At 43.1% G+C, this 27,970-nt stretch overlaps 2 protein-coding genes and 1 long non-coding RNA gene across 4 annotated transcripts; 2 read left to right on the forward strand and 1 right to left on the reverse strand.

Annotated features, from left to right (window-relative positions):
* The first annotated feature begins 1,868 nt into the window (after positions 1-1,868).
* Positions 1,869-7,470, forward strand: LOC119147638 (coiled-coil domain-containing protein 201-like). Of its 2 annotated transcripts, none has more exons than XM_037386913.1 (3): positions 1,869-4,016; positions 5,826-6,391; positions 7,304-7,470. In XM_037386913.1, exons 1-3 carry the CDS (start codon positions 3,959-3,961, stop codon positions 7,388-7,390), a joined length of 711 nt encoding a protein of 236 aa, XP_037242810.1. In that variant the 5' UTR covers positions 1,869-3,958; the 3' UTR covers positions 7,391-7,470. The 2 variants fall into 2 exon arrangements, with proteins under 2 accessions (XP_037242810.1, XP_037242811.1); XM_037386914.1 differs by having other exon boundaries at positions 1,872-4,066.
* A 96-nt stretch (positions 7,471-7,566) lies between these two features.
* Positions 7,567-14,923, reverse strand: LOC119147639. The gene is made up of 3 exons (XR_005104098.1): positions 14,743-14,923; positions 11,416-11,499; positions 7,567-9,895 (listed from the first exon to the last, which is right to left on the reverse strand). It is a non-coding gene; the product is annotated as an uncharacterized LOC119147639 (long non-coding RNA).
* Positions 14,924-20,491: 5,568 nt separating this feature from the next.
* IGFBP1 (insulin like growth factor binding protein 1) lies at positions 20,492-26,468 on the forward strand. Its single transcript, XM_037385317.1, has 4 exons — positions 20,492-20,914; positions 22,368-22,546; positions 24,209-24,337; positions 25,524-26,468. The coding sequence occupies exons 1-4, from the start codon at positions 20,539-20,541 to the stop codon at positions 25,653-25,655; spliced, it is 816 nt and encodes a 271-aa protein (XP_037241214.1). The 5' UTR covers positions 20,492-20,538; the 3' UTR covers positions 25,656-26,468.
* The last annotated feature ends 1,502 nt before the right edge of the window (positions 26,469-27,970 follow it).

The raw sequence follows: 27,970 nt of genomic DNA on the forward strand, positions 1-27,970 counted from the left end.
AGTGTCTAAGGGGCATTTGGACAGTGCCATTAACACCATGCTTTAACTCCTGGTCAGCCCTGAAGTGGTCAGGCAGTTGGACTCAACGATCCTTGTAGGTCCCCTCCAACTGAAAAAAATATTCTATTCCATTCCATTCCATTCCATTCCATTCCATTCCATTCCATTCCATTCCATTCCATTCCATTCCATTCCATTCCGTTCCGTTCCGTTCTGTTCTGTTCCGTTCCGTTCTGTTCCATTCTGTTCCATTCCACTCCATTCCAAAGTGTCTTAAAAACATATATAGAACAACTGTTCCATTGTATACAACACCACGAATCTCAGGATTCTCAGTAGTGCCCAGGCATGTAATTCCTACTAAAATAAGTAGAAATAAAGTGCTAAGGTTCTTTTGAAAAGTTCCACTGGGTTCTTCTGTGCAGCTTTACATACCCAAAGAGGCCAAGTCTATTGGGAGTGTTGGACTGCTTCCATTTCAATGTTTGTGGCTGCCCAAGGATCTTATGATTCACTGGGACAAAAGCTCTGCTCCTTTTGCACTCCCCGCTGTACCGGAATGCTGGAAAAACCAAGGGAGGCACGGTTTTCTTTTTTTATATAGATGTTTTTTCTCCTTTGTCTTGCCCATTCCTTCAATCTTTCTTCTAATTTATTCTTTCCGCATGGCTCTAAATTTAGAAAAACATTTTCACTTTTGTGCCCTTCTCTTCTTTTTACCCTCCTTTCACTCTCCAAAACTATTTGTATTCTTCTTCTGGCTCTTCCTTCTTCCCTCCAATTCTCCAAACAAGTGTCATCCCACCATGGGTCATCAGACAGAGGAGAGTGCTGAGCTCCACTTACCAGCTCCTACTGACTATGACAGACTTCTTCATGGGATCACCCTCTGCAGCAAAAAACATCAAACTACTTGCAAGAGAAGAGAGACAGCCAGACACTGTTCTGCCCAGGAAAGACTGCACCTAGCTCCTAACTGCTTGGACACTTACACAAGATCTGTAACTTCACAGACTGTAATTATATATCCCGTTCAATATAATGCATTAGGGAAGTGTATCAACTAAGGGCTGGTTCAGCATCCAAGTTCCCTTCAGGAGAACTGTTTGGCAACATCATCAGAATAGAAAATGAAGAAACAACTATAGCCACAATTGAAGAAGTGCAGTCTCTCAGATTAGACCAGAACACTAAGGGAAAAAGGTGTCCCTTTATGTCCCTGTATGTATGTTATTCCTTGGTAAACTGGAAAAAAAAAAAAAATCACCCTCTTTCAGAAGAGGCTCCTCAAACTCCTGTGTCTCTGAAGTGAATTCATGCACTTGAACTGGAATGAAAGGGCTGAAATTTGAGCAGAATGCTGTGCTGTATTTGTTTTCTCCGCTCTTGTTGGTTTTGGAAGTCAAAATCTTAAGAATTAATGCTTAGTGAAAGAATTAGTGAAAAAAGTGAAAACTTTTCCTATGTAGGCTTTGAATTTTTGGAACAAATTTAGGAAGGGAGATGAAGTTATCTCCTAAAGTGAGATCAACAAAAGAATCTTTCAAGCCATAAACACGGAGCTGTGGTGGTTTGATATAAAATATATAGAGGTGCATAATAATATTGCTAGAATTGCATGCCCTCTTGCGTCACACAGAAGAAGAGAGGAAGGTGTGTAAACATAGACCGAACAGCTGGATCCAGACCTATGGAGTTATTGCTCCAAAACATCAGGTAGATAATGCTGAGGGGGAAGATGGCCATAGCAAGGAATGTAATTTTACTGAAGGAACGGTTTCTAACAAACAGGTGTGAGTGCAGGACACAGTATGTGTCGTTCTTGGAAAGGTGCAAGAAGCCTGCACAAGGTGCCACCCATGCCAGAGCTTGGGTATTTTACCTCCAGGCTACAGATACACCAAGGCCAAGGTAATATCATCACTGCAGCTGGTCTGCTGAGCTCTGTGTGCTTACACTAACTTTGGACTCTTTTCTGTCCGATCTCTGCATAGTTACGTTCTTCCTGTTCTCTGTAACATCCTGCCAACACTTCATAAAAAGCTAAATCTGTGGGACATAAGAGAGACCATGGCTAACAGCAAGAACAGCTTGCAGATCTCCTCATTTATATACTGAGAACAACTGGCAAGGAATTAGAGGCAACAGCAAGTAATGGTTTTGCAGGAAAGGGGAAGGTTATTTTTTAAGAGGCTTGTAGGAAAAGCCCATGGTACGTAGGCATAAAGGTGGTGCAGCTACAGAGAGCACTGGGGCACTCCGAGATGCTGCAAAAGGATGCAGTGAAAGTGAGGGCAAGCATGGCATGGAGGGCAAAGCCCAAGCTGGAAGCCAAGGGCAGGAGTTTTTGAAGAGGTCCGGTGAAATGATGTCAGTGTGGCTCAGACACGCCAAACAGCTTCTCGTGCAGGTTCATGCTGTGCAATGTTGTTTGCATCACTGCCTCGCTGGGAGAGGCAATGTTATGTCCCACTGACACAGCCGGACAGTGCAAACATTGCAACAGTATGCCAAGGCATCACTCTCTGCTCTGTGCTATATACGGAACTGGCTTGTCGAGCTCCGCAAGGTACAGTATGGCTGAACTGGTGGGTTTGCTCACCAAGCCACAAGGCCGCTAGTTTGAAAACTAACTGCTAATATTAATATTCAAAATGAGCTAAGGGTTAGTCTAGCCTCTTCTGTGTTTATAAAGGACTGAGATTATTTTTTTTTTTCTCAGCCACAAATAACTCAAAATAGTTTTTGTTTAGTTCTCAAAATATTCCTGTAGGAACCTCCCCTGGGAGTTTAGGAAATAAATAGCTTATCCTGGACAGACTATTTATTTCCAGGATGTTTACTCGTGCAGTCCATGTGATTGTAAAGTGCCTCCATTTCTCAAGCTCTCTTTCTGTTCCTTAGGGGCACATAATTTAAACCTAGCAACTTTCCCCTTATACTGACAGACTGTTATTCCTAAATATTGATTTGGTACCTCCAATTCTCTATTCATAGTGCAATTATTAATGCGGCAAGAGAGGGTGGTTTATGATTAGGTTTGAAACACCCAGACTCCCTGGAACCACAAGTTCAAATCCTGGCAAGATCAGTCCTTCACCCCTCTGTCTGTGCTAGCTGCACTCCACAACCTCAGGTCACCCGCATAAAGCCCTGAAATTAGGTCTGTCTGATCGGCTTAGATTTTAAAGGTCCACAGGTCATGCTTTTGTCAAAAGGGTCTACCCCAACATTTGTGCACATGCTCCCTCTCACCGGTGCTCACTCTACAGCGCTGTAGCAGCAGCTGTTTGCTACCACCCACCACAGAGCTGACTTGCAATTCAGTGGGGCTGGTGCCATCCAGCTGCTTTTCTCTGTTGACAAAAATTGTTCTTCACCTGAACCGTACCATTTCAGACCAATGCAATTATCACCTAAGAGCTCATATTTTGAAACTGCTTTTTTTCAAGATAAAATGCTGCCATTTCCACAGCTGTTAGCTGCAAACACTGTGGAATTCAGACTACAATAAAATAATCTTCAGTTTATTCTCACTACCTATTTTCCTAAAAAGTGCTTTTTCATGGCAGATTTAACATTTATTTTTTTGGGCAAAAGAAGCAGTGAGAAAATAAAATCAGAATGGAAACAGATATACTCCACCAACATACATCCATCTTGTGACAGATCCTCAATGTGCCTTCAGCAGCCATGTGAAGCCAATTAACCACCAGATGTATTTTTGTGATTGAAATAAGCAGCAAGCAGCAAAGATTAAAGAGCAATAAACATAGCACATAGACAAGTTTGCTAACTCATTTTCCTATGATTAATTAATCCTACATTTCTATTATAGTAGTTTATTCAGTTAGCACCACTGCTGAAACACCTAAAACATACTAAATGTGTGATACAGGGAGTCCCTGCAGGAGGGGGTGCTGGGAGGCTAGCAGGGCTATAAGAGGGGAAGCAGCAGATGAAGCTGGATCACCTGAGAAGCAGAAGAAGGTATCAAAGAGAAGCCGGTAGATCTGGTAAGTGTGTGTTCTTCTTGCTAAAGCTGCTGCTGGATACATTCTCTGTGGTAGGCTCTGATGTTCTTGAATGGTTTATCTTTCTCTGTTGTTCTTAGACTGCTCCCCTCTTTTATCTATAATGGTATTATAACTGAACAGAAAACCTTTGTTTCTTGTATATGTGTATATCTTTCTGTCTCTAAAGCACAGAAATGAGTGAAAGAAAAAAAGCTTGTTTTCCTTAGAAACTTTGGTTGAAAATACTTTTTCCTAAATAACTTTAAATAAAAAAAAGCTTTTAATTGACCATCTAGGCTTTATGAGTAAAGGGAAGGCATCAAAATATGTAGTTAAGGATGGGCTTGGGGTGGGAGGTTGCAAACTCTTTCTTATTCTCTCTAAGTTTAATCATGCAAGCTTCCTGCAAGTAAGTTTCTATGATGAAGACTAAGGGAAGTCAATATGGCTGAAAGGGAAAGGGAGAAGGCTGTGTCTGTAGGCTGAGTGCTGCTTGTAACGTGTCACACAACCTAGTGATTCCAAGGAATGAGAGGAGAAATGGATATCCAAAGAAAAGTGAAAAAAGTTGGTGTGTTCTGTCATGTCCCACCCCCTCCCCCAACTTTTTAATGAGAAGAAAACCTCCCAAACACCTGACTTCTGCTGTATTGAAGAGTCAGCACCTTACCTCTTGCCTCCTGTTCCTTAGAAACAAAGTGGATGGGAAACTCTGCCAAACTCAGACCCTACATAGGTGCAAAAACATTGATAAAGAATGGAGAACTGATGCCTTTCACTTCAGCAAACCGATCTGTCTGTCCTTCTGTGCCCTGCTTTATCACGGTCCCATCATCCCGTCCCCCCCAAAGCCCCACCAAGACCTTTGATCTATAGGGCTTAGAATAGGGGCACTTAACACCTATTGCCCTCTAGATGAGCTTCATGCAATCGACCTATATGAAATATCTGAACTGCCTCATGAGAGCGAAGAGTTCAACAGTTACTAGAAGTACTTAACTGCTCATCTAATTAAGATACTTATTTTAAGGTGTATCTTAAACTGGATATATTTATCTTGGGCTTTTGCATGTGTAAGAAATCAGGCTTCTTTTTGGTGGGGGCTGGCAAATGGGTGCAGGAAACTTCTAGCAAAACCAACCTTGCCACTGCTATAAATTTGGTTGCAAACAGACTTGCAAAACACGTGGTTGGCTTAAGATCTGCAGACATAAGCCAAATCTCAAGTAAGTGGGAGGGAATGAGAGGTTTGTGAGCTCCCTTTTAAGAAAATAAGGGGGGGAAAATGGCAATTGGACTAACAGATGTTTGTTTGAATCCAGAACTTCTCTGCACATCTGTCTAGAGTGCTTGGTTGTTGGTTTTGTTTTGGTTTGTTGGGGGGTTTTTTCCTGCACTATGGTAATCCCTCTGGCATCTAACAGTTTTCACCTACCTACCCAGTGTTAGCAGCTGCAACCCTGAAAGTATATGATTTGTATACTCTGAAGGAGAAAATGCTGTCTTAATGATGTTGCAGTTAATGAGATCTTCAAAAATAAATAAATACAAATTCTAGCATATATGGAGCTCCACATGCGGAAGGCTGGGGCAGAAGTGTTGTATGTGTGACAAGCTGTCTTCTAATGTTCTGTTTTCAATGTGGCTCTGCCAAACCCTTTAGGAACACTGTTTGTACAAGGGATAAATTCCATGTAAAGACAGAACGCAGACATGAAAAGAGGAACACCTCAGATTTGGTGCAGCCAAGCATTTTACACAGCATCTCTCACTATGTGAGCAATGACACAATTTTCTCCTTCTCTTAAGGCAATAAACCTGACCTCAAGATGTCAGAGGAAGAAGATTCTTTTCTGAATGTTAAAAGATCCTTGAAAAAGAGAATGGTGAAACACAGCACTCCAGTGGACTCAATGTTTTCAAGAACAATGACATCTCTTACAGATCTGACAAGTCAGTCAGTTGAGGACCAAGGTGCCAGTAAGACAGTTTATGGAACTCCAGTGCCAAAATCAAATCTAAGCAGACCATTAGCTCAAGTATCGTTAGTACGTGTTGAAGCATACATCCCTCGTACATCCCCGAAAAGGCTTTCAACAGTGTTTGACTGGCAAGAAGTGAACAGAGAGATAAGTCAAAGCTCTCAGGCTGCGTTTTCTAGAAGGAGGCTTTCCACGGTGTTGGCCTCTGAATCAAATGAAGAGTCAAGTGACAACGTTGTCCCAAACATGGAAACTCAAGCTGTCACTGAAGTATCTCAGGCACATGCAGTAACTCCTGAGAGTGGACCTTCATGGCTTGTTAGTGGAATACCAGGGATAAAAGATCTCCCAATAAGAAAAACCAGGAAGAAGAAAACTGACAAGGCTCTTGTGGTAATGGCTTTCCCTTAGTTATGAAATAGCTAAGCTATACAAACTCCTACCCATGCTGAGAATAAACAGATTTTCCAGTAACGTGGGAGTATTTTAGTTGTGGAACACCTCCACAACTTTACCAGTGAGAACATGTAATTATGAATGGGGTCATAACCTGCTAGGCTCTGTGCTATCATTCCTAATAGCAGACTGGATGCAATGCAGCCCTCCAAACTGTACTTGCTTCAGCTTGTGAGCTTGCATGACTAGTTGTGTACACTAATGCAAAAGTACACACTTTTTTTTTTTTTAAAAAAAACCTTTAGGAGGAACTTAAAAATGGGAAGGAATCAGTGATCTAAATTCTCAAGTTTCTTAACATTAGCAAGTTAACTAAAACTGGGGAAACAAATAATCAACTTCTTTCCTTGTTTAATCCAAGGTGTAGTGATTTATAAGAAGAGTGCCAGTCATTGCAAATGGGGTCTTGTGTGCAGTACTGCAATTAGCATAGGGCTTCCCAGGGAAAGCTTAGATTAACAGCCCTCATGCAGGTCTTTCTTTTTATATTCTGTGGAGTGTGAGAACTCACTTTCCTAGCACTTTGCTTATTGGCAAGGGCCTTGAGGAAAGCCCATAGAAGGGTAGGTGGGCAGCCGAACTCGATTCTGAAGGCTGTTATGTCAGTGTGAAGCCAGCAAATTCTGTTTAGTTTTTCCCCTGTACCATAATGTTTATGGATGTGTTGGAAACCTGGGAAAGAGTTCTCCGTTCTGGGAGTAAAGCCTCCTTAGCTTAAAACAAATTGGAAACTTCGGCCAAAATCCAGTTGGATTCATAATGCCTTTGTATATGCTGTTTGTTTTTTAAAGCAGGTGACATCTGAATCAATTAGATTACCTAATTAATATTTTCATTTCTGTATTACAGAGAGAGAAAGAAAGAGAATGGGTGCTTCGTCAACTTAAAAACATTGAGGAAGCAACCGAACATGAGCTGACAATTGAAGAAGCTTGACTGAACTACCTATGGAATTAGTGCTACTGCATCCTTCTTGTGGGAACAGCTAGCTCCAATAAATCACACAGCTGACTATAGTGCCTGTTGGACCTTTTTTTTTCCTTCCATAACGTTCAGTTGTTGTTGTTTGCTTTGTGACTCTCTTTGCCTCTTAAATCTAGGAGGAGTCGGGTACGAAATGAAGAAGTGCCTCTACATGAGAGCCAAGGTTACTGTATAATGGCTGAATGCCTGGAACAAAGCAGGGAGCGAGAACTTTGTGTAAGAACTGTTCTTCATGCTGCCACAGCTCTTCCTGGCCACGCTTTATTGTGTAGCATTCAAATCTTCTGAGGTTACTGATGTTCCTTAAGTGACAAAGTCCTGGTGGCCACATGAGGAGATTCTTCTTTGACTAACTGGGATTACACTCCATCTAGAGAGTAATCAAAACTGATGCAATCAGGAATGTTTTTGCTGTTAGCTGGGGAGATGAGGAAATAGTGAGAGGCACCAAGGAGGGGCACCACCCTTTAGAGGTTACAGATTAATGACAGTTTGTTTTGAAGTTTTGGCTCAAAATAAGTTTGCCCCAGACTTGGCTTGCAAATGCACCTCGCTGTTGCACTGGAGATCCTTCATGCTCAGCTTTGTGCTGGGGGGGGTGGGGGTGGGTAGGAGTTTTCTGTTTTTCTGTGGAGCTGCTGCATGTGGAGGAAGAAGGGTATCTTCCCTGACAGCTGTACTGGCAAAATGGCAATTTAGCTCACAGCAGCTCTTTCTGAAGCACCAGTCCAGAAGTGATGCAAAAAAGCATAATGCTCCTGTTCATTCCTACTGCTGTCTCTTACAATCTTTAGGCAGAGTTGAAGGCTTCGAAGTGATCTGTGGGGTGTCAGCAGCAGGCACCCAGACCAGATTTACCACGTGTACGCATGCACCCCTGCACTTCTTGTGTGGCTCTAGCACATGCACTTCCCTGGCTATACTGGTTTTACAGCTTATCCCAGGCACTACCTAATTACCCCAAAGGTCCTGTTCAAAAGAAGCTGAAACTAAGGATGGCGGCAAAGGATGCTTTTGCCTTTCCTTCTCTCACACTGAAACTTTTAATTGCTTATGTCTAAGATGGCAGGGGAAACAGAAGCATGGCCGAAGTCAACATTATGAGACAGGCTAACCAATAGTTGCTGTGTTACACTCAAAAATGCAAGAGTCAAGCTGTGGTTTTACAACCTCTCTTAGGATTTAAAAGGAATTAGGGCATTTTCCAAATGATTCCTGAAGTGAAACTCTTCAGAGTTTCTCAAGAGAACAGCCTTGTTCTCAGACATGGCTCTCTGCAGTAGCCAGGCAGTGGGGCAATGCTGCCCCTCAGGTCACAGACAAATCATGCTTGTAGTTTGATGTTTAGTTAAATGTTCTGGTATTTGTTTGTGTGTGTTACCCAGGCTGCTTGTCTGGCCTCCACAGGTTCCTCTGGCAACCAGGGAGCTCCTGGCTGATGTAGATCCCAAGCTGCTTTTGAGATAAAATAGGCATGGTTACAGATGTCCTGCTATTCCCCTTGAGCTTGCAGGCATTTCATCAGCATCTATGATTTGTGCCAGGGGCTGAACTAAGATCAGGCAAGTGCAAGGTTAGCGTAAAACCGTCTTCTACCCCTGGGACAAGCACAGATTAGTCTGGCCACATGACCCAATGCTTAATCCAAATGACCCAGTTCTGTCTCTTGTTTATTTGTACCTTCCCAGTTAGCCAGTTCCACTTGTTCCTTCTTCAGGCTTCTCATCCTGGTCTCAGAAAGTCTTGATACTGCTTCTGCTTTTCTCTCTCCCCACCACCTCTCAAGGTCACTCCTGGCTCCTGCCTGAGCCCGTCCAGTTCCTTGGTATTTAAATGTCTCCATCTAATGTCTTCTCCTCAATCTGGCCTCTAGTGGCTTCTGTCCTTGTAAGTTTTCTGTCTTCTATGCCTGCTCTTCACTGATGGCTTCTTTGCCCAATACCTTCTGATACCCAATATCAGCCTTCTGTCAAAATTCAGACTCAGCTGTCATACCCCTAAGTGTCTTTGCCTGCTTAGGTTGACCCCCTCCATTATGTTAGGCCAACTGGACAATGTTCCAGCCCTTAGCAGGCCAGGGATGTAGTTGTTGGGAAAAATCTTTCTCAGGCCTTGCTTTAGGCTACATCAAATGCAATAGGAATCTGGGGAATATGGCTGCTTAACATTGAAGAAGTCTTTGGGTTTGTGCCAAGCATAATTGAAAACTTTCTAACATTCAGAACACAGTAAATGCTGGGAAAGTTTTCCAGGGAGCAAGGCAGCCACCCTGACAAATTCATGGAACTAGCTGGTGCCAATAAAATCCCGGAAATCTTCCTCAGTTGAGGGAAACAAATTGCCCAGAGGTAATGCAGATTGACTTCAGGTCCTGAAGCTGCAACACGCAGACAGATGCAAAAACCTAAGGGCCTTCATGATTTTGAAAACCACTGCTATTTCCTCTCTTGGGAATATCTGAAAGAAATACCAGAGACAGTATAGCATTTATCTCACAGTAATTGAGGTTCTTGTAAGTTTACAAAAATCACAATATTGCTCTGATAGCCTTTCATGAGAAAATATTAATAGAATTAATTGGTGTTTCAGGGGTTTTCTGAAATATGCCTGATAGTAAACATCAACAGATTATTGTTAATTATAGGTTAGAATACCAAGGGACTTAAACAATACATGTCATTATCCCTTAGTGAATGATGTTCCAAAAGAAAAGCTTGTCTCAAATTTTTAAAAGCCAGGATGTTAGGGAATATCAAACTACACATACAAAACTACACTGCTGTTATAGCACTTCACATATCAGTTGGGGCATGACTTCTTTTGTTTACAGGGTTTACACTTTCATTTTTTTCTCCAGTAGACTTAGAAGTCTACTAGAGTTCAGTGCTGAAGATCAGTGATACAGCTAGTTTTCTGCTATAGTGTCCAGATATACTTTGAAAAGAACAGGCTCGGGGAGGGGCACTAGTAGTTAGCATTTTCAACATTGTTTAACGTTCATCCTCTAGTGGCAACAATGGCATATTACTGTTTTGTTAGCAACTACCCTCAGGTGTGGAGTTTATGAGTATTTATATTGCAATATCAGCACAGGTATTTAAAAAAAAACAACAAAACAAACAAACAAAAAAACCCCAACAACTAACAAACAACTTTAAAAGGAGCCACATGTCTAACACTTCCAAAAAATAAGCCTCATTATTAGTGACCTTAAGTATGGATTGCAGGTGCTGAAGCTGGAAAAGATTAGAGACTACAGAACCAGATTCTTAGGAGGAGATAACCCTTGAGGCATCATGTTTCGTAAAACAAAGAAGCCCTTTTGCTGCATGGATGAATGTGAATGAGAGATGCAACAGGTTCCTGAGTCTTGCTCTTGTCCTGGCTCTCAAATGCAACACTGAACACATTGGTGAGTTTCCAATGGCCTTCCTGCTGAGGGTGCTCTTTCAGGGCAGTTTTTTTCCTTTAGGTGTTAAGCTGTGGCCTCGACCTAGGGAACTGTTTTCAGTACACTTGTCTCTGAATGGATATTTCACAATCTACCTGCCGATGGTGACTAAGCATGATGTTGGATGGAGAAGAACAAAAACAGTACCAAGAACAGAGGGAAGAGACAGAAACATCTTCACCCCGGATTTATGAGCTCAGCCTTGTTCCCACTGAAGCAATGGTAACGCTCCTGTTGACAGAGCTGGGAGTGCTCTGCCCAGCTGCAGCACTTCAGTAGGAGGCCAGATCGAAGAGATAGTGTTTAGCACACATCTCACATACTTCAGATTTAAATAACAGAGAACTGGAAAATAAATTACTACTTTGCTGATCATAGCTCAACAATTTTAGGATAACTAGGAAAAGTGGAAAACTTAAAAAAAAAACCAGGTTTGGTTTGGTTTTTTTTAATCTAAATCACAACATAGTTACATTCCTCTATGGACAAAACCCTGAGTAATAAATTGCATGGTGGCATCGCTGACCTGTACTCCAGCATGTTTTGTTCTGTAAGACATACCAGCACAGAAGTTTCCCTTAGCTCCATCTGTCGTTGCAGTCCACAGTGCCTGTTAAAACAGCTCACATCTCAACACTTTTGACTTAGGAGAAAAATTTAACAAACATACTGAAGTTTTGACTAAGACTAGAAGCAACTAGAAAAGTCAGAGCAGTTGAAGCTATTAGGTAATGTTTTTAAGTGTAATTAAAACCCAGACCTAGGCACAGATCCTAGGACCCTACTTAGGATGTAGGCACCCCCTTCCCACCAAAAAAAACTCCAATCTGCTGCTCAGTCCTTGTACTGCTATGTAGGTACTTGTGCCCCTATACAGTGAAATTTTGTTTAATAACGCAGTCAGTCACAATAGACAAGCAAACCCTGCAGAGCTTGACAGCAGCTCCTGGTTGCCAGACATGGACATGATCTCACAGTACTTTACACCAGTCCCAACCCTCCAACCCAAAATGGGACGTGTGTGTAGGGGGTGCGTAGCAGACACCAGTCAGACAGGAGGTACATCTATCTGCCTTTATAGTTTCAGCAGCCCACAGAAAAAAACTCTGGGAAGTGAGACCCCGCATTTCAAATACCATTTGATCTCCTCTCAGATATTCCTGTCTGAGACAGACCCTCAAAACCAAGTGTCCCAGGTCACAAGGCTGTCATCACCACCCCTGGATTTATTGTATAGTCAGGGCTTCCAAGTGTTACCTGTCAAAGTTGTTCTACTTTGCCTAAGTATTCATTAAAAAAGATTGAGCTTGTATCATAGGTCAGTGACTTACAATCTTGGGGGGTTTGTGGTGTTTTTTTCTGTTTAAATTCATTTTTATGGAAGAAATGGGAAGAAGAAGTGGCAAGGAGAAGCATCTTTCATTACTCCCAGGAAGTGAAAAAAGACAGAAAGAAATCTTATATTTTCTGCTTTTTACTGTTGCTGCCATTTTAATCCTTTTTGTTGTCCTCCATTTCATCCTTTTGGCCTTTCCTAGCTCTACATGTCCTCTTCTAACTGGCTTCTATTTCATTTCTTCATGTCATTGAGGGTTTGTCCCCTGTAGCAGCCCTCTTCTACTGGCAGACACCATAAGCCTCCTAAAGCTTACATCTTACATCTTTTCCTGAAGAGGAAATGACAGCAATGAAAGAGGAAAAGAAATATCTCATACCTCTAGGACAGGAAAACAAAGGTTCTTGTCCTAGAAATGAAATAATCCAACATTCTAGTACAGAAAGGTGACATGACTTCAGATACAGGAAAGAAAGTATAGGCAGCACTGCTGACAAATTTACTGGGAGAGGAACTGGATCCAGAAAAAGCACTTACAAGATGCCTAGGTAAAATGGTTTTCAAAACTATACATCCCAGCCAAGAGAGCACCAAGCCATTTACCATCACACAGCATGCAATTAAACCCCATCAGTGCGGCATGAGAGCATTCATGCAAAGGTGATGGGTGCATTAGCCCTTGTTGGTCCTCTCTGAGAAGGAAAACACATACAATAAAAACCCAGCCTGCACAAAACATAGCTCAACAACAGCAACAGGCTTTGCCATTATCGAGGGAAGGCATTACAATTAGACAAAATGCTTACAATTGCAATTGAAAACTTTTAATTACCACACATATGTTAATGTGGATACGCGTTATGATTGTAACCCTGCTAGAGGGAGGAAAGGAGGGATGGAACTGAGATGGTGGAGGAAGAAGTGCTGTTTGGCATCCTGAATGCCCCTGGCTAGCTAAGAAAAAGTCCACTGAGACTGTAGGATTGGAAATTATACTACAAAGGTTACGATGCAAGCATACAAATCAATAGTGTATCCTGCCCTTGACTAGTATATTCAGTAGCAGGTGGGGCTTTTTGGCCACAACTGGGGGATGATAAAACTTGATTAAAGAAAACAAAACACAGTGCAAAGGGTTTACATGAGACCAGCAAAATGAAAAGGCTGTGATTATTGCCTTTGGAGAAGACATGAATAAGGCAAGCAAAAACACAGTAGCAAGTTCATAACACCTAAAAGGTCAATTAGCCATTCCAGTTCCTCAGAATGCAAGATCAGTGGGGTTAAAGGAAAATAAGACTTGAACTGGTATTTTAAAAGGTGTATTTTTTTTTTTTTTTTCATATACTCAATAAGTCTGTAGAACACATTTTCACTAGACAGGTAGCTCTGAGACAGAAAATTATCAAATCAGAGGGGAGGAAAATGCTATATATGAAAAAGTAGAAGACTACATTAAAAGTAAGGTGGTGTTGGGGTCAGGGGATGGACGATGGGTATTTTTGTCATGTTGACCATGTCACGGTCAACCAGTCACTGATCATAATAACAGCAGCAGCAACAAGAATGAAATTAAAGTCTTATGTTTATAGCTACATATATAAGCATTTCTACAACAGCTCAATTAATCAGACTTCATGAGGGAAAAGCTTTTGAGACATCTAATAAGTTTCCTCCATGTCTGTCAGTTTTTAGAACTGACCTATCACCACCAAGCTGTGGGTCACTATAATTTTTATCCTTTTCCACGTGGCTTTGCTACAGAAAGCAAAATCATGGTGATTTATTGAATGCAGCCAAACTCCTGTTCGTAAATAGAGGCACTCTGCTTTCATCTGTAACGAAGTGCCTTGACAATCTAATCTTGGCTTTTTGCTTTGTTTCATTATACATTAATTATATTGATTTTTTTTTTTTAATCCTGTAACTCTGTGTGATCTCTGTGTTTGATGGCAGAGATTATTTATACAGTAGGTCAGGCAAATATTCGTGTGACATTCAATCTTATCTCCAGCGTGATTTTGATATAATAACAGGTTGGATTAACCCGTTCATGTCTCTATTTGCAAAATGTGCTCTCCAAGGAGCCTTAAAACTCCTGACAAGTAGAATTAACAGTTTCAGTTTTCTCTAAAATGCTTGCTGAGGTGTATTCGCCCAAAAGTAGGCGCCACACAGGGTGACCTGCCTGAATTAGGTTGTTATGTCTCATAGTTACTTTATCTTCGTGCTGTTCTTCTACCTCTTCCCACAGAAAGCAAGCCCTGCCCCTCTCACACCAAAAGGTTCAGGGGTCTCAAGCAGAAGCCAGCACCTCTGAGCATCTTTGCTCCTCTGGACAGCGTGAACTTGCCTGTACCTCGCTGTGGATCCCCTGCAAATGGTTTGAAATAGTAAATGCATGCAGATCAAGGCTGCAGTGAACATCAAAAGCTTTCACACTTAACTATCAGACAGTAATTCAATGTGGGGATGTCTGAATAGCTCCAGCAACCCTGAATCCCAGCACCAGCTTACCTGGTTTTAGTTCTCTGTACAAGCCTCAGGCTCTCTAGAACTGACTGAAATCCCAGAGTCCTGTCTCTCATCCTCTAGGGAAACAGTAGAGGCTTTGAAACCTGAAAAAAAGTACTCTTGGTATTACTGGCAACAATACTATAACAATAATTAAGAGCAGTGATACTGCTGAAATCAGAAATGCCCCAGGATGAAAGGCAGGGACAGATTTCTTGACAAACAGAAAAAATGGCAAACAAAAAACTGGGCAAACCATTTTATTTTTCTAAGAACCAGTGCAGAAGTGAATAACCTAGATGTGGGAAACAATTGTAAATGATCCACAGAAATGTGCCCTCCTGTTTTATCAGCGTATCGTTTGCTGTCAGTAAGAGCTCTCTTGCTGAGAATGTCAGCTGCTGCCCCCGGCTCTGCCCACAGCAGCCAGCGCTCTGGTATGTTTGGCCCCTGGTTTTGGCTTCCCAGTGCCATGGGATGGCTACCCAGAGAAAACAGGTCTCTTGCCTTGCTGTGGTCTGGGTCCTATGGCTGATTCCTATTTTTATCAGCATTTTTAGAGAGATGAAAGAATGGCATTTTAGATCCTAATACTATCAGCCAAATGCAGTCATGGAGAAGAAAAGCCTCCACAAAGCCTCAGAAGAAAAGAGCAGGAACTTGAAACACCAGGGCCTGCTCCGCTTAAGGGGTAGCAGTAAGCTCCTTCAAAAATCTGGCCTCTCTATTGCGACCAAGAATATCCACCATTGCATTTGAGGAGGTATAAACTGATACAAATGAAATATTGTTGGCCGTTGTCCCACAGACACTGCTCCCCTGTTGCAGCACTCTCCAAACTATCAAGCTGCAACAAGGTCTTTTTACCATCTCATACCAACATACTCTTCATACAGTCCCTCTGCTGCCTTCTCCATGTCTCTCCTCATCCAGGGCACGCTATCTCTTCTCTCTGCTTCTCCCTCCTCTCTCTTCATTGGCTGCCCAACCCCTTAACAGAACCAGCCACAGCTGCACATTATTCACATCAGCCAGCTCATTCCCCCTGCAGCCAGCCCACAGCTGTATATTATCAGTTAATTAGCCCAGCTTCATTCCTCTACACTCCCTTATGCTGTGCAATGGGCTGTGGCTGGGATGCACCTGGTCTGCAGTGCTTCCTACCGCAGAGGGAGAGGCTTGCTCCTGGAAAGCCGTGTATCACTTTTAGGAGAGAGGGGGAATTTCATGTGCACACTGGCATTTCACCCGCGTGACAGACCCAGACACCAAAATAAGCAGCAGCCTCCTGTTACTATCTCAAACTGTCCTTCACAGGAGATACCTTAATATGTATTTGAAAGCCCTACTATATTTAAATTTGAAAGCCCTGCTACATTTAAATTGTTTTTAGAATAATTTACCGAGGAATTTACCTTCTCCATAAGATAGCAACCACTTCAGAAAGCAAACCTAACAGTGGTGAAGGCTGGAGACTCGTGCCACCAGTGCCTACAGTGAAGGGCGCATCACTTGGTTAGTGGTGCTTTTTTTCTGTTTCTGGGCTCAGACAGACACATTGGCCGAAGAATACAAATAGATGCTAGTGTAGGTGCCTGGAGCCAGTGCTAAAGGGGTCATTTACATTTTTCAAAGTCCCTGCTGAGCTGTAGCTCACTTTGGCAGGCACTGAAGTGCCTTGATTTCCACGCTGGTCCCAGGGAATACCTCCACCCAGGGTTAGTAATGCTGGCTACGGCAGAAGGGGTAAAGCAGAAGCTTTTTTTTATTAACTGACCACACAAGAACTCATGCTCTGCAGCATGCTTTCAGCTTTGTCATACCACTGGAAGTCAAAGTGTTTCTGGATTATTTCTAGGCAAACTCACACTGCACGGAGGCCCATGGTAGGATCACCAAAGGACTTTAACCCGTCTTGCCAGAAGAGCTCAATAGTTCCTAGAAAATAATTATCTGGCTGGTCTATAGACGCACAACATTGTGAATAAGGTGTTTTACCCAGTGCCCAAACACTGGGTGCACCAAGAAAATAAATCACTTTTTCCTCTCATTTTTTTGAACCTGATAACCCACAATTTGATGCAGAAAGTCCATAGGCTTCACTAGCTACACTTGCCATGAGACAGCCTCTCACTCTCCTTCTCTCCCTCGAGTTTCTGCATTTGGGTATTTCCAAAATATTTTCCACATTCCAGCAAAATTAATTGCTGGGGTGGGGGATGGGGGAATAGCAAAAGTCAGTCTGCAAAAGTTTGTGCAAAACTAACTTGGAATGCCTCTTTATCTGCATCCAGAATCTAACTCTGAAAGTCACACTTACCCAACCAGAATAGAAAAATAATACCAAATGGCATATATGTCATTGCCACAAAGTGACAATAAACAGTAAATGCTTGAATCAAATGATTCCTCAATAACCCAAGCACTGCCAATTACTTGGATAAAAAAAATTCCTAATAATCCATAGAGCTGGAATAAAGCATTTTTGAGAGGAGAAAAAAGAAAATAGGGGGGGTTTTTTATTACTGTCATAGCTCTTTCTCTTCCTGTGCTTGATGCCGTGTGTGTGTGTGCACGCAGGCACATGCCTGTGTGTGTCACATATTAGTTCTGGATATTAAGTTTACAATTCAGGATTAGTTTCTTACCTAAAGAAAAGTAATGAGGATATTTCACTGTTGAGGGGCTTTTTGAATACATCCAGAGAAGCAGTTCCAATAGGAAATTAGGTGGCAAGTCACTTGAATTTTTAGTGATTAGAGGAAAAACATAACTTGTACGCAAACTTACATGAAACCTTATGAGTCACTCCATGTGTCTTTAAAGAAAAAAACCTATAAATCCCATTTTTTTTTTTAACATGAAAAATTACATCATTGGCTAAGAATTATTAAGAAATTAATGGAGAAAGTCTTTTAAAAAAGTAACCCATGCCTAGGATTCATGTGGTGTCTTTTGACAAGGGGATTGAAATTAGTTGAAACACCTAAAAATTACCGTCAAAAGTCTTCAGTAAACACATTTTTACATCATGGATGTTTTTAACCTCCTGACTCTTATCTGTTTGTGTTCTTTAAAGCAATGTCAGGGTCAGAGATGGAGATTGGTAGATGAGTTGTAGTATTACATCAAACAGAGCCTACATAAACATATACACTGCTTTCACTTCATTGATGTCCCATGGCCTGCACAAAAGCATCGCCTTGTTGATTGATACTGCCCTCACTTATCACAACCTGTTGTGACGTATGTTCATTACATGGACATAAATGAAATATGAAGGGACTGATTTTTATGGGTCTACCTCTCGTTCAGAAGAATGTCTGCTCCCTAAGCCTGCTTCAGCAGGGGTTTGGGTTTCCTCAGTTTGATAGCAAGGCAAAAAGTCTGGGCTGTCATTTAGAGCTGACCTGCAATCATAAAGGGAATGATATAAACCCACCTTCAAAACATAATCTATGGATTTTGGAGGTTCGTGTTTTGTTGTTGTTGTTTTGTTTGTTTGTTTATCTTTTGTTTATCTTTCTTACAGGGTAAACAGAAAAAAACCCCTGGCTTCTAAAAGGCTGCCGGTTGTTAGGAATTGCCTGGGCAGCTCAGATACTGCCAGCTGCCTGACAGCAAGGAAAAATATGCCAAAGACCTAAAAACATGATGGTGCTTTGGAAGAATGAGTTTCTTGTGAAACTAATGGAAGTTTTCTGACATAGGCCTGTGTGCCAGGCAAGGACTGTGTTCTCACAGTAAGCATCTTCCTTCATCTGGTGACTAAAAAATGAGGGTGATGAGTTCAAAAATTCTTTTAAAAAACATTTCACAAATAGCACTAAAAGCTATTATCTCTTAGTTCACGTCTTTTTTTTTTTTTTTTTTTTTTTTTTTTAAGACAGAAAACCTGCAGAAAGGACTGTGGCATTCACTCTGGAGTACAGTCATTTCAGGAGCCAGTAGCTTATGTTAAGCGGTCGGTAGTAGAAGGAGCCTCAATTCTGTTCATACAAAGCTATCACAGCAGAGGCACATACACAGATAGGTGAATATTCATTCACATATATACACATATACAAATGCATACGAGGTCTTTGAGTCTTTCTCATTTTACAACTGGGTCTACTTTTAATTTGTAATCTTTTCCCAAGTTTCTTCATGACTTTGCATCGTTTTCTTTTTCTCTTTGAGGGAGAAAAGAAGGCATATTTCTGTATATGTTTTACTTCACATGGAACGGTAAGAAAATTGTGATTTTCTAAGGCAGATGTACTAGAAAAAAATACAAATGAAAGGGGGGGAAATAAGCATTAGAGCTTTAAATGTTTAACTGTGATATTCTACAGAAATTGTCATACCCTATGTTTTCAGCCAAAATTTGCTCCTAGTCAGACATGTGAAGTCCACAGAATTGTTTCAAAATCTGTAAAATTAGTTTTGTTTAAAATGCTTAAAAATACTAGTGAGTCTTAAGGGTTGCCAACTTCTACATATCCCACTAGAGATCCCTAAAACAACATGAATTAAAAAAAAAGTAGTAAAATGGGATGAACTAGTTAAGTGAATATGTCTCAGGTTGTGAAAGTTTGTAACAAATGAGAATATTTTTAAGAACTTAGTTATGAATATAGGCAGATATAGGCGGTTAAAACTTCACTACATTATAAATAAAACCTTTGGCATAGATACCAGAAAACAGAGTGAATAACAGAACATTAAATGATGCTCTGCAGTTCTGCTTCACTTTCTCTCACACACGTGATGTATTTACAAAAGAGAATTAAACGCAAAAAACCCCACCCCAAACAAAAATCATGCCACATTAGATGACTTAATGGTGGAACCTGCTATTTCAAGCTCAGTACATACTGCAGATATCAGGACAAAAATCATCTGTCCAGCACAGAGAAGTTTGAATACTTCTGCTTTTATTGTAGTGACAAGTGTTGCACGCAAAGGAGGAAAGGCAAAATTTTCCTCCCGCACCCCCCGGGTGATATGTGAGGAGATGGAGAGGGTAACAGGACAGACAGAAAATCAGAGATCTCATTTATTCCTGGACCGTTTGGACGGTGCATGTTTTGAGGACTGATCCTCCTCTGGCCCAAGCAGCAGCAGCAGGGAGCCCCGAAGCGGGTGATGGCTCCAGCACCCCCACCCCCACCCCCCAAGGGCTGCTACGTGCCTGTGTGCAGCGGGCACAGGGTCCCGGTGGCTTTACTACCCTTGGGGCCTCCTCTCTGGTATGTCAGTGTCCTCCTAACCTGCAGCCACATGACGAAAATTAAACAAGGGTTTGTTGCAGTGGAAATATGAAGTCAGGTGCCTCAGTTTCAATGGGATTCCCTCCCACTCTTACCCCCCTCCTCATCCCCTCCCCCCCCCCTTTTTTTTAACATTTACATCAAAAACAGGAGAGTGGAGACATTCGTGAGGGACAAAAGCGGAGGGGGCACCCCCCCCCATCCATTCCCCTCTGCCCCCTTCCCCCCCCCCTCTTCGCCACATTTTTCCTTGTGGACCGTGCTAGGGCGGAGAGGTGGGGGCAGAGAAGAAAAGCATTCCTGCATGTCTGGAGGAAAGAAAAAAGATAAAGGGGGAAAGTGAAAGGGGAGGGGAAGAGTGGCCAGGGCCTCGGACCGCCGGTGCAATGATGCTTCCACAGTCCTCCCGGTAATAGTTAACTCGGGGTTAAAGATTAATAGCCCGGCAAAGCACTGTATAAATGGCCCGGGCGAGCCGAATGTACGTGAAGCGCCCTGGGGCTCCTCCGCCGGCCGAGCCGCCCCCTCGCCGCGGTGCCCCCGCGCCATGAGCCGCCTGCGGTGGCTGCTGTCACTGCTGCTGCCGCCCCTGCTGCTGGCGCCGCGGCTGGGCCCTCGCCCGGCCGCCGGGGCGGCCCCGCCGCCGCTGCGCTGCGCCCCCTGCCCCCCACAGCAGCTGGCGCTCTGCCCCCCCGTGCCGCCCGCCTGCCCGGAGCCCGCCCGGCCGCCCGGCTGCGGCTGCTGCCAGACCTGCGCCCTGGGGCCGGGCCAGCCCTGCGGGGTCTACACGGCGCGCTGCCGGCAGGGGCTGCGCTGCCACGGCCCCCCCGGGGACCCCCGGCCGCTCTCCGCCCTGCTGCGGGGACAGGGGACCTGCCTGCCCGCCGGCGAGGCGGCTGGGGCGCGCACGGCGGAGCCCGCAGGTACGGCGCGGGGGGCGGGGGGCGCGGGTGGTGCGGGGGCCGGGGCAGCGCGGGCGGCGGGGCGGGAGCTGCGTCTCCGCCGGGGCTGCGGGGGGCCCGGGCAAAGGGGCGGCTCGGGCATGTGGTGCTGGGTGACCGGCAGGCACTTCGGCAGCCTTATCTCGCTGCTTTACTTCTATTTTACCTCTTCTAAGGGGACTTCTGCAGTGTCATTTCACCGGTTTGCTGCTTCTGTTTCACTGCCTCTTGAATAACTTCTTCAGTGTTACTTCACTATTTTACTTCTTCAGGAACTTCCTCAGTGTTATTTCACTATTTTATCTCTTCCGTGGTTTTTTTCACTATTTTACTTCTATTTTACTTCTTCAGGAACTTCTAGAGTGTTACTTCACTATTTTACTTCTTATTGTTTTTATTATTGTTGCTGTCATCATCATCATGACTGCTGTGTGCATGCAGTGGTGATGAAGGTAGCTCGGTAGCTTTACAAAAATGATGGTTGACCCAATGTAACAATGGCCATTGGTGGCAGTAAGTGGAGTCCCGATTGCACTTGGGAGGGGGAGAACAGTGGCTGAGCTGAGTGTTTAATCCTCCTGCAGTTAAGAAAGTCTAGTATTTGACTTGATGTTGTTATTGCCTTGGGTTTTTTCTTTCCCTCCTCAATTTTCCACCCCATTTTTTTCTTATCCATTACCAAGAGAAAAGCAGGTGGGTTTTAGGCCATTGGATGATTGGCAACAGCCTTGATCCAACAACTTAGACACATGTCAAACTTCTATCCCATGATGAGTCCCTGCCATTCTGCTGCTCCCAGCAGGAGAGCTCACATGCACCGAGGTGGGCACTGGCGGGCGGCCCATCAGCAGCCAGAGCCAGACGGCTTCGGCCAGTCCCCTGTTATTGCATCCGCTGCAGGACACTGTGGGCTACCGCTGGCTCCTGTGAATTGCTATCCCTTCCTATATGTCAGGCAAGCCATGGAACAAAGTATAGGATGCCACGGGGTCAGGTCTGGAGCAGTTCCTCTCCTGAGTAAAAGCTGAAACACATGCTGGAAAAAAAAATAATAATTCCAAATTGATGCCAAGTTTCACTCCAGTCTTTCCTCATTTAGCAAAGTCTCTACAACTCACTGTGGTCAAGAAAGTTTTTTTCACTTCTAACAGACTGGCTGCAGCATCATCTTTGGGATTAGACTGATTTCAAAGGATCGTAAAAAACCCAACTTATTAGAGAATAGCTAAAGTGTCCTCCTGTTAATTTATGACAAAAGTTTGATTTCCTGTGCTGCACATGTAATTTATTATTCCTGCAAGAGCTACTGTAATGTATCTGTCTTAAGAGATTACTTTGTTGTTGTTTGTTCTGATTTTTCTTTACCTTTTTAACTTGGAGAAATAAATGCAAAAGTTCACTGAAGATGTTCACCTTTACCATTATTCTTTTCCAGACTCTATGGAACCTGATGATACGTCTTTGGAAAGCGCTGAAATGACACAGGATCAGCTGCTGAACTATCAGCTGATGTCTCTCATAAGCCAGGACAAGCCCATTCCCTGGAATGCCATCACTGCATATGAAAACATGAAAGCAAAGAGACTATCTGAACTCAAGAAATGGAAAGAGCAGGTGGGTTTTCTTTGCAAACCTTTCAGAGACAATTTCAGCAGATGTCATTGATTCAGAATACAAAATGAAAATGTGCATGGCATTCTAGCAGTGACACTGGGATGTCAGTATTTTGAGTAGCCAGCAAAGAGACTTTTGGACTGCCTTCATCAGATGCTTGAGGAACAGCAATCCTGAAAACAAACCAAAAAAACCCTCAATATGGCAGGACCGATAAAAACAGGTGTGCATCAGATATGTCCTACATGGACTCCATGCAGAGGCTGAAACTTTATCTGCATTTACTATCAGATTATTGCTTAATTTCCATGAGCTCATTTTAGAATCTTGGACTCCTTGCATGTTTTAGTTAAAAAATAAAAGGGATTTGTCACTGGGTCCCATGCTCAGTGAAATAAAAGGGAATCCTTACATACAGTTATTGGTGAAACACCAATGCAAACCAAAATGTGTTTCTTTGTGATCACAAGGTAACACTATTAAGTAGATGCATATAAAAAGACAAAGCTTAGCAATTAAAGCGTTTACCCTCGACACTGCAAAATCACAGTGGGTAACAGGGGTGTGGAGCCTTTGCAAGCAGGTCCGTGTTCCACTTGAGGGCACCAGAGAACCACAGTTTGGCCAGTCCCAGGCCGCCAGCACACCCACAGCTCGGAGCTAAGCTGGAGGGGCACTGAAGCCCAGTTTCATAATGGTCACAGGCAAAATAGGAAAAAAAAAAAAAAAAAAAAAAAGGCAAAAACCTTCTAACCACCACTCCACCCTAGGAAGTCTCATTCCACATCCAGAACAGGACTTAATCATGGATTTAGTTTGAGCTATTATACATAAGAGCTGTTAGCTCCAGTTGCGATTTTTAGGCTTCTGCTTTTCTGCCCCAGAGCCACAGATAAGCCCATTGACTTGCACAGGACCGCTTATTTGAGGGGCTGACACGGGGAGGTCCTGCAAAAGCAGAGGGTGTGATTATTTTCACTGTAAATTTGTTCTCCTCCTCCATCACTCGCTAAGTACTGTTCATGCATGGCAGTTGTGACTTCAAAAAAAAACAGTGAGCAATTTGTGAAAATAGTGACTGTTGCAAGCAGTTCTTCACCCCCAGTTCCAGTCACTTTGAGTTTGGGTCCCCGAGCCACAGGAGTGCTCTCTCTTCTGCTTTGGCAACAGCTCTGTCCTGTACAAAAGATAACAAACATTCAGATGTTTGTTCTTGCACCATGTATATATGTCTTGCACCTATTCTCCATACATCAACAGAGCACAGGGCCATGGCAACCCAGAAAACGTGGCTAGTCTCACGTACACCAGCCTCCTAACGTGCAGCTCCCCATAATAGGAGAGATTGTACCCTCTGAGCAGTCATGTGTTTACTTAGTACAGGTTAAATTTCCTTGTGTGGCAATTTAAGGACTTAAATCCTCATGTTTCTGAGGACAGAAAATACCTCAAAGAATAAAAACAAAGGCCTAAATGCGACACCAGAGTTTTCTGGCTCTGCTCCTACTGAAGCAAGTAAAAACTACATGCAAAGCAGCCTGGTGCAGATTATATGACTAATAAGTATTTTCAGCTTTTTGCTAGCTTTATACTGATGACTTTTTGTTTAGCTGGTTTCTTTGTGATTTGGGGATTGACAACCTTTGTGTGGTCTTTCTGCAGGGACCTTGTCAGAAGGAGCTCTACAGAGCCCTGTATAAACTGGCAAAGGCTCAGCAGAGAAGTGGAGGGGAGATTTACAAATTCTACTTGCCCAACTGCAACAAGAATGGATTTTACCACAGCAAACAGGTACGTGCCTTTTCCCCTGTCTGCTCACAGCAGTGCTGTGACTATCCTGACACAGCCAACCCTTTCACAACCCTCTGCTCCCAAACTCACCATTTTACAGCTGCTGGAAAAGCAGGTTGTGAAAACAGGGATACTCAGTAGTGGGAGCAGATGGTTTGTCCTTCTTCTCTTAAAAGTGAGCCACATGCTGTGGGCTGACAGCAATGGAGGCAGGAGGCTTTTCCATTCACAGAACAGGTGCACGAAAGACCTTCTCCAAAATCTTTTAACCCTATCTGCTTCCAGCCCGAATCGAACTCCATATACATGATGTGTTTAACATATTCCCAGTTGACATTAATTCATAATATCCACCATGCTGCCTGCAAAGCCCATTGAGTGTATAATAAGTGCTATGGAGAAAGGCAGCTCTCAGCTCCCAAGTGGTGAAAAACTCACAGAGGTGGTGTGAACTGTCTGGAGCAAAATTAGCCTTCTGAAAGCAGAAGAAAAATACTGATTTGTGCTGCCTATGGATTATGTTATATGCCCATTTCCATTATAGCCTCAAAAAAAAAAGCCATCACAAGTTATGCTGAGAGTAATCTGCAAACCTAACTAAAGCTCCAAACCTCAAGCCACACCCTTGTAACCACCAGTCGTGCACACAAATTTAGTAGGTCTGCATAAATCTGTGTCACCGAGACTCCTTGTTTTTGGGCATGGCACCACTGTGTGACTCACAAACATTGCAAGCTGGGATCTGATCAGGCACATACAGAAATCTGTTCAACCCCCTCCCCAAGAAAAAAAAACAACACACCGTACTGTTTGCGTCCTTGTGTGAAGAGCCAGACTGTCCAGTCATTGCTCTCGCCCTACCAGCTTGTATACTCTGCCTTCCTCTGGGTTCTCATGCTGGAAGATATTGCTGTTTTATCCTGCTGTTTACCAAGCAGTGAGCAAACTGATGTAAGTCTGAAGTTGCTGTTGTGGTAGTTGAGCTTGGGTCAGGGCTCCTTAACCAAGCGTGTTGGTCAGAGGCTCTGTCAGAGCAGGGACCACTGCATTCAGAACAAGTCTGTGCATGGCAGGTCCCTACCTTCTGATCCTAGTTCTGTCCAACACCTCTGCTTGCAGTAGCTCACAGGTAATCTCCTGCTTACAGTTACTTACTGTGGGTTTTGTTTTGCTAATAATATTCTAGTGTGAAACTTCACTGGATGGAGAGACGGCTGGATGCTGGTGTGTCTATCCAAAAACTGGAAGAAGAATTCCTGGTTCCTCAGAAATGAAAGGAGACCCAGAATGCCAACAGTACGTCAACTCACAAGAATAAAACTAAACACATTCATTTACACTGAGTTTTTTGTGGGGCCTGATCCAGTCAGGAGACTTTTCGGTCAGGAGCCATTTCAGTAATGTAGTTTTGTGCATCTGATTTTTGGCATAGAAATAACCCCATAAAGTAGCTTTTTCACTGCACTGGGATAACTCAGATGCTTGAGTGACAGATAAAAGCTAGCGCAAGATCAAGTCCTACAATCTTGTATATTTTGTTTGTATAATATTATGGATACCCTCATATGTAAAGCTGTTGAATTATTTATTTCACAGTACATGTATTTTCATCTCTGTGTGTTGTTACTAATTTATATCCTCAAACATTTCATAACTTTATATGTAAATACTTAATATTATTGCTTTTAAATGTATGCATCTTGTGCTGGAGTAATGTTGCTACTTAACACTTTAGGTGGCATAACTCTGTTGGGAAAAATGGCTTGTAAACTTGCATTTTTATACTATGTATTTATAGATGTAAAATGAATTTTAAAAAATAGCTTTTGTTAGAGAACATACTTAGAAACTTATTTAAAACTTGGTTTGTTTGTATATCATGTTGCTTTTGCAGCTCTGTTTCAATGTCAATCTGTTTGTTAAAAAAGAAAGTCTAAACCTTGATTATATACTGAAGCTCCTGATGCAACAGTATTTGTTTCTATTTTCCAAACGTATGCACCAGATAAACAGTAAAACACAACAGGATGTGCTGTGCCACCTTTGACAGGTGGAAGTTGTTCAGGTGTTGCCATTGTCATGTTATTTAAGATAAGCTATTAAATAACGTCTTTTAAATATTTAAATGAGATATTAAATAATGTCCGTGTCCCTTGTGTTGCGCGTGTACCCATTCGGCAGCCTGACCTCAGCAGTAGAGTGCTGCAGCAGGTGGGAGCGCAGAGGAAAAGGTGCCTCTTGCAAAGCTGCCTCCTGAACTCGTGGCACTGTTTCCCTCCAACGAGTTTTCTTCTCTTGCCCCTGTCCCTTTCTCCTGTCCTCTCCAACCCCGGCCATGCTCCACAAGCCTTTGCCTTGGGCAGAGCAGCAGCCTCCACTGCAGTTCTTAAAAGGTTTTCTGGGTAGGAGGGCTGGATGCCTTTCTCCGCTTGAAGGCCCACGGCAGCAGTATTTGTGTGTTTAAAAGAGAAGGCTGAGACTAGAAAGAGTAATTTCCTGCACAGAAGTCAGAGGTTATAAAAAGGGAGGCTGTGGAAAAGCCCAGCCTGACTTTTTGCCCAAAGCAAAGAAGGTCCCCTTGGCTTGGGATGCGGTCCCCCTCCTTCCCTACATGTTCCTTCAACTTAGCGGTTGCAGAGACAAAAGAGAGAAACCAAGTGACTGCCCTTGCCGGCTTCAAGCTGGTTTTGTCCATGAAGAAACTGGTGCAGGAGTTAGCAAGTCTCAGAGGGGGAAACGGGCTGCACCAACCCTGCCTGAGAAAACAGCCTGAGAGGGCAGTGAAAACATTTTCTAAGAGCCTGGCAGGAGGGAAACAGCATAAAATGGGAAACAGCATCAAATCCTCCTGCCATTTGCTGGCACAAGCTTTGGGTTTTACATGGAACTGGGGAAGCGGCTTGTAGAAACTGCAAAGTCAAAGGGTAGAGATTTTTGCTCTCTGTATCATGGCTCTGTGGCATCGCACACCAAGGTTGCTGCAAGTATGTTGGCTGTATTTGCGTGTCAATATCAGCTGATCCACTTGGGGTCTAATAAACTGCCCTGGATTTATAGTATGGGTATACCACTGAGCTTCTTTCTAAAGTGTTTTGAGATCTTCCCAGGGAAAGCACTGGAAAAGCAGTTAATGGCATTGGTATTACAAATAACCAAGGTCTACACTCTCTGTAATGAGCTACAGCGAGATCCAGCTAAAACTGTGTTTCACCACCACACTCACTATGTCAAAATGCTTGGCAATCTTTGTATCAAAATAATGAAGCAGCAGCAAATTCGGGCAGAGCCTCGGTGTCTTTCCCAGAGTGCGGCCAGCGCTGAACAACTGTCGCACAGCATTGCCAAGGGACCATGGTGGGAAAGGAGGGGAAATCATACACTTGCAGCTCCTGCACATGCTACAGAGCACTCTGGCTGCTCTCACCCCACCGACTCTGTGTAAAGGTTGCTCTCTAAAAAGCATAAATTGACTCTTTTTGTTGGGATCATTGTATATCTATTGTTGTATATCTATATATCTAACATTTATAATTATTAATAGCATGCTCTGTCTGCAGTATAGCAATCCTGAGGAGAGCTGCTTCCAGTGTTTTGCAGGGAGGCTGGTTCCCGTCCTAGCTGCAAGAAAGCAGT

This window comes from Falco rusticolus, chromosome 4 (genome assembly GCF_015220075.1).
Source record: "Falco rusticolus isolate bFalRus1 chromosome 4, bFalRus1.pri, whole genome shotgun sequence".
In the NCBI taxonomy this organism is placed as follows: Eukaryota; Metazoa; Chordata; class Aves; order Falconiformes; family Falconidae; genus Falco; species Falco rusticolus.